At 31.5% G+C, this 7,317-nt stretch overlaps 1 protein-coding gene across 1 annotated transcript; it reads left to right on the top strand.

Annotated features, from left to right (window-relative positions):
- Positions 1-2,713: 2,713 nt before the first annotated feature.
- Positions 2,714-6,338, top strand: LOC124540656. The gene is made up of 2 exons (XM_047118322.1): positions 2,714-3,204; positions 3,838-6,338. The coding sequence occupies exon 2, from the start codon at positions 3,846-3,848 to the stop codon at positions 6,336-6,338; it is 2,493 nt and encodes an 830-aa protein (XP_046974278.1). The 5' UTR covers positions 2,714-3,204; positions 3,838-3,845.
- The last annotated feature ends 979 nt before the right edge of the window (positions 6,339-7,317 follow it).

Here is a 7,317-nt window from a genome sequence, read left to right as displayed (position 1 = left end):
TGTTTGTTTATGTATAATAATATAATGTCATAACGTAAAAAGGTTTTGTTTGTGATTAACAAAACCAATGATGATAAAAAGCATTTATATTTAATAAACGAAAAAATTGTTTCCTTGTTAAAATGTATTCGAATTCCCTCAGTGTACTTATTTAACGTTAGCGAATTATTTCGCATGTGTAATTAAATAATTTGACTTTGTGTGAGTGTTGGGAATATTTTTCAAATTGGTTTTTAATCTATGTAATGTTTGAAAATGAAGAAGGGAAAGAAAGGCTTAACTAAATTTTACATTTTAATACGTTATGGAAGTGTTGTTTTTTCAATTTTGATGTTACTAAGTGTGGGGTAAAAATCTCTATTTTTAATAATATATCTACTATTGAAAGAATGTTGTAACGAACTAATATAGAAAAAAAAATAGGTTAAACACTGTTACCTACTATTATCAATATTCTCTTTGGTGATTTAGGATAACTCACTTAGTTATCCTTTCATTGAATTGCAATATTTAAAGGGTTTTTCACAATATTGTCAAATAAAAATATATATTGACAATAGATTTTTTGGAGAAATAAAAAAGTGCAAATTGTATTTGTTTTTTTTTTTTACCTTACTACTGTTTCAAATTCTTAACCGTGTTTTCAACCGACTTCCAAAAGGAGGAGGTTATCAATTCGTCTGTATTTTTTTTTTTCTTTTTTTTTTTTTTTTTTTTTATGTTTGTTACCTCATAACTTTTCACTGGGTGGACCGATTTTGATAATTTTTTTTTGTTTGAAAGGTAGTGCTTTCCGTGGGGTCCCATTTTTTTTATTTTTTTTTCCGATGATGGTATCCATGTGAAAACGACATAAGTCTTAAATTTGCATTATGTATATGCGCGACAAATAGGTGAATAACTGAAAATCACGTTAACCAATTTTGATAATTCTTTTTTTATTATAAAATATATACTTCAAGGGTAATTTGGTGAAAGTTTGGTAAGGTTCTGAGCACAGGATCCATGACAAAGTATCGGAACGGAAGGGAACGGAACAATTCTGAGGAGCACGTTAGCGATATTCGGTCGAATCTTTTATTTATAAGTTATTTGGATATTTGAATCACCTTTCGTAGCGTGGTTATGTTCATGTAATTATCATAGTCGAATATTATAATCAACTAGCTACCCACCCCGGCTTCGCACGGGTGCAATACTGATACTAAATATACTACAGAATTTGTTTATATACGACATCACATCGCAAACTTCTAAAATTATCAGTGTTTCTTTACTATATTGTTCATGTTTTATATACACAAACCTTCCCCTTGAATCACACTATCTTTTAAAAAAAACCGCATCAAAATCCGTTGCGTAGATTTAAAGATATAGGGACAGAGAAAGCGACTTTGTTTTATACTATGTAGTGATGAAACTCCTATACGGCTCGCAGTTAGGGTGCGATATGGGGCAGAATTTCTTACTATCTTTAATCAAATTTTGTGTATGTGATGTGATGTCATATGATGTACGAAATATAGTTGGTCTTTTTCAAAGTTTTTTTGCTGAGTTCGATTACATCTCTTTCGAGGGATCCTTGTAGTTTACGCCGCGTGACGTATTAAATCCGTATTTTCGAAAGTCTATTTTTGCTTTATTCGCAAGTTTCCTTTGAAATTGTCCTCGAAGTAGTTTCTGACTCATATCAACGGAACGTTTAATCTATCCATATTAAAAAAAATTAGTTAGTCAACATCAGCTTCACTTAAAATCAAAAAATAAATAAAATTTTAACAAAAAGAAAAACCAACTTCAAACAAAACACTATTTTAAAACAAATGAATATGCACGAAAAGTAATAAAAATAATTGCGTATTCAACATATTTTTTAGAGTCTTCCTAAGTTAAATGAAATGAAAAATATTAGACTACTTAAAAGTCGATTAACGATTATATCATGTAGTTATAATTATTGTTATATTTGGAGTCGGTGTCAGCCAATAAAACCCTACAGTATATCTATCAAAAAACAATACGAGAATACTTTGACAAATATGTTTTTTACAAATTACCTTTTACACAATAATATACTGGATCAATCAAGGGGCTCGTATCGCTTCTTTCTTTTGATTGTTGGGGCAAGGGCACCGTGGCTGACACCGGCTCCAAATATACCAATAACTATAACTACATGATATAATCGTTAATCGACTTTTAAGTAGTCTAATATTTTTCATTTCATTTAACTTAGGAAGACTCTAAAAAATATGTTGAATACGCAATTATTTTTATTACTTTTTCGTGCATATTCATTTGTTTTAAAATAGTGTTTTGTTTGAAGTCGGTTTTTCTTTTTGTTAAAATTTTATTTATCGAAAGTAAAACTTGTGTTGAGACCATTACGCGATAAAAAAATAATCCGGATATCATACAAGAAACTCTGCAAACCTTCTCTTCCGTAATTCACGTAGGTATATATTGATATCGAATTTTGGCTTTTCCGTTAAAAATATTATTCAATTTTTTCAGCACCGTTTCAGCATTGATGTCAGTGCTGCGACTAAAAGCTACAAGACTAGTGTTTCTATGAAAAAAGTTAAAAATAAACCACTTTACGATCAAGTATATTATGTGGTTATATTGAATATTATTCTACAGGCTTCAGTTCCCCAAAGAGGACGTAGGATGCCTTGGGGATTTTCTGTGCCTTATCCAAAGCCTTTGGGTCAAAATCACCAAGGTGGAGAATTAGCTTTGCCAGGAAATAAATGTTAAAATTTAGTTTATTTAAGCAAATCGTTATTGTAAATATTACTTAACTCTGTTCATATTATCTGTACATAATATTTTATACAGGAAAAGTAAAGCACATTCATTATTATTCTAACAATTACCAACAAAAAATCATTTCGGGAACGCGTCCTTAATAGCAATCTTCAGAAACTAACTTTGTAAATATTCATAAAGTAAAATAAAATGAAAAGTTTTTCTTACTTAATGGCCTACAATTGTATCTTATATCAATTATTTATTGTTGTTATTAAAGAAAGAAAACAAATTAAAGAAAATCAATTGAAAATATTGTGTCCGGCAAAGTAAGCGTCATTTCAGTGAACGCAACTTAAATTCTCGGTAAAATTTCAGTTTTTGAACGTAACCTTTAGTTGTCTATGGTACAGTGATGTGAACGATGTAAATAAACGGTGTGTCGAGAGAGTTTTCGCCAAAACAATTGAAAATAAGTGGTAAGTATCTTTCAATTCAATAAATTAGAGAGCGTACATCAATACGTCATCATACCGGGAATGCGTTTCTCAACTTGGAATATTAAAAAATATGTTTTGTAGTGTTTTAAAACAAATAGTAACCTCAAATATTTTACAATAACAAAGCCAAACATGATGTCAAAGATGGTTGCCATCTAAAAAGGGCGCGTTTATTTAAAAAAGTCATTTCGGGAACGGTCATTTCGGGACCGTTCCTGGACTTGACGGAACGTTCTCGAAATGATGATTACGTTCCCGAAATGACTTTTTTTGAATAAACGCGCCCTGTTATAACAATAGTTAATAGGTTAGTTAATTCAGTAGATGTTGTGCTAACATATTTTATAATATAGGTACGTTTAATCTTTTTTAGCAATATGGAGTCTCCTGTGGCTGGTAAAAATAAAAAACTTCCGAAAAAGCAAGTTAAAAAAAATAGTTCGGCTTACTTACGTCAAAGAGAGAAAGCAAATGCCAGAAAAAGGAAATTTTTAAATAAGAATGACGGAGGAAGAGAGAGAAATAAAAAGAGCGAAGGATAGAGCGTATTATCAGAAAAAAAAAGCTGAAAAGAAAGTTAAAAATATTGATGAGATGACTGAGAGAGAAAAGCGAAAGCAGAGAAAAATTTGGAAAGAAGCTTCAAAAAAATACAGAGAAAAAAAGAAGGCAATATCGAGTATAGTAAACAATACTCCGCCTCATTCTGATGATGAATTAGCTGAAGCACGGTCTTTAGTAAGAAGAACAGTGGGAAGAAAAATTGTTCGGAAGGATAGAGCTAAAGCATACCGTATAATAAAAAAACAAGAGAAAACAATTGCTAACATAAAACGTAAGTATGAAACTTTAAAGAAAAGACTTAGAAGAAAAGAAAAAAGGGAACAGGAAAAAGTTCAGATACCAACAACTCCTAACAGCAAAGTTGACGCATTGATTAAAAATGTCGACGTGCCTCCAGAAGTGCGCAAGAATCTGTTATTTAACGAAGTTCTGACTACACAATTAAAAGAAAAGGTCTGTACTTTAAGAAAAAATTCCAAAGAGAGGGAAGTCTTCCAAAAATGTGTTAGCGGTAACATGCTACGGAAATATAAGTTGCTTCATATGGCTAAGACTTTTTTGCCAAAAGAGAGAACTAGTACATCGATTCTGAAGTCTGATACTAAAATACGTGAGGTTGTTTTGACGGCGGAAGTTCGTGAAAAAGTAAAAGATTTCTTCCAAAGAGATGATGTCAGCAGGATGTGCCCAGGCAAGAGAGATTTTGTGAAGAGAAACGGTGTTAAGAAGCAAAAACGCCTCCTTTTATACACAGTTAAAGAACTGACGTCAAAATTCGTTCAAGAAACTGGAGTAAATTTACCATATGCAACATTATTAAGAGCAAAACCGTTTTGGGTGGTAGCTCCAACATTCAGAGACAGAGAATCTTGTTTATGTGTCAAACACGAAAACTTCGAATTTAAACTGAACAAATTAAAAAACTTACAACAATTTGTTACTCACACGAGTGTAGAGAAAACCATCGAGGATTATAGTTGCGACATAACATCCTATGACTGCATGAATGGTATTTGTGATACTTGTAAAAATCCGAAGCTTGAGTCAGCTGATAATGCAGATTCTGTGACATATTTCCAATGGAAATCTGTTATTGAAGAAAAAATTGTAAAAGGCGAGAATAAGAAGTTCAAGATCACAAAAAAGGCTGCAATTTCAAGTACAGTGAATGAATTAAAAACGGCTTTTATTGAAGATATTCCAGTTATGAAAAAACATCTGTATGGCATTTATATTTATAACAAACTGAAAAAGGAGATGAAAGAAAATCTAACTGAAGAAGAGGTAATGATACAGATAGACTTTTCGGAGAATTATACCACTAAATACGCAAGTGAAATCCAGTCGACACATTTTGCAAAAAATCAATTGTCTATTCATACAGGTGTATATTATACACGCAACGTTGACAATGGTTTAAAATCCACATCTTTTGCTACCGTGAGTGAAAATTTGGATCATCAAGCCCATGCAGTATGGGCTCATATGATACCGATCCTACAAATAATATTGAAAAATAAACATATTAACACCATTCATATCTACTCTGATGGGCCAACGTCACAATACCGTAACCGAACTAACATACATCTCTGGCTACAAACATTAATAAAGGAATTCCAACAGATAACAAAAGCTACTTGGACATACAGTGAACCTGGCCATGGCAAAGGACCCATGGATGGCGTAGGTGGTACTCTTAAAAGGACTGCCGATAAGCGTGTGTTAATGGGACACGATATTAAAACATCCTCAGACTTAGTGGATTTGTTTAAGGAGTCTACTATACTGGTAAAAGAGATTCCTCATGATGACATTTCTACAGCAAAAGACTTGGTTCCGAAAATCATACCAGGTATCATGAATATTACAAAAATTACATGGCAAAGAGGACCGGAAGTTACGATTAAAACATACCGACACGACCGTTTTGAAAAGCAACTAAGAATGTCAGTATTATCTGGAAGTTTATATCCGAACTCTGAACCAAAAGACAAGGGAATACCTTCAAATAAGTCTCCAGAACTAAAAGAGCCAATAGATACAATTAATTTACAAGATTTGCTGCAATTGAAGAAAAGGAGCATTTACAACACCATTTACTCATCATCATCCGATGATGAGGAAGATTTAATGTCGATTTCTCTTCGTCAGCAGATTGCGCAAAAATCAATTACTGTTGAAGCTAGTACATCTTACAATCAAGACAAGGAAAACCTACACCCAAATTTAATATCCCCTGGAACCTTTGTTTTAGTTAAAGTACCTACACAAAAGAAAGCTCTAAATTACAGATATGTTGCCATCTGTAAGACAGGTGTTGAAGATGATGGAGAAATTCTAGTTACGTTCTTGAATTCGGTTTGTAATAATGCAAAAAAATTTAAACTAGATCCGAGTGATGTATCCTACGTTGCATTTGAGCAAATAATAAGTATTATTTCGACGCCATTTCTGAGAAAAGAAAATAATAGAGAGTATTATTACTTTGATACTGATATTGATGTTTATGAAAAATTCTAATGTTTGTTTCTTTTCATTTTATATATTTTATATTCTTGTGTTTATTTAATATTAGAATGCTTGTTTTGATTTAAAGTTTATTTAATATTAACTACGAAAAAGTATAATGTTTAGGTGGTTTGATTAATACCATCATAATAAAAGTTTAATATGATTACTAAGAATATCTAATCGGCTGTGAACAGCAAATTACAAGACTGTAAAGTGATTTAAGTTCCGTTTTTGTTAATTAAGAATCCTTATGCCAAAATTAATAAATAAGTACGACGTACACATTGCTCATTATTACCTAAACCTAAATTGTATCTATATCGTCATTTAGGGAACACACGCATCATTCCGAGAACACCTCATCATTTCCGGGAACATCACTAAAATCACAGATAATAAATTTATTATTCTAGGTATTAAAAAGGGCCCTGGTAAATAATAAAGTAAGGCGAACTTTTTAGACCTACATCATGTTAATTTATATATAAGACACTGATATTTCTCATATTTAGATAATTTATACAGAGAAATTGTCATAATAGATCCACTTTCACTATATTTTGCTTTTTGACGTCTTTGTTGGCAATTTCATTACATTTCTTTAGTTTTTAATAATAAATAACATATATACGCTATCGAACAAGGTAAAAAATAAATACTTATGTAATATTTTAATATTATTATAAACTTCACAAAAACGTTCCCGGAATGATTTTTTTCAGTGATAGCTCACTTTAAAAATAAAATTAAAAGAGTAGTAATCAATTATATGCTCTGCCAACGTAAATATTGTTAAAACACAAGTGTAGTGATCATTTAGGCTGATCATCAAAGTAATAGCTGCTAGGTCAATTTATCAAAAAATGGAATTTGGAATTCGCCACCTTGGTGATTTTGACCCCTTTGATTGTATTCAACATGAAACTTTAACACTATGGAATTAAGAGAATGTGCGCTCGACCTTCTGACTTCTTATCTTACCAATATA

The sequence above is a fragment of the Vanessa cardui genome, chromosome 26 (assembly GCF_905220365.1).
Source record: "Vanessa cardui chromosome 26, ilVanCard2.1, whole genome shotgun sequence".
Taxonomy (NCBI): Eukaryota; Metazoa; Arthropoda; class Insecta; order Lepidoptera; family Nymphalidae; genus Vanessa; species Vanessa cardui.
Note: the sequence above shows the minus strand (reverse complement) of the source record. Positions and strands in the feature narration are given on the sequence as shown.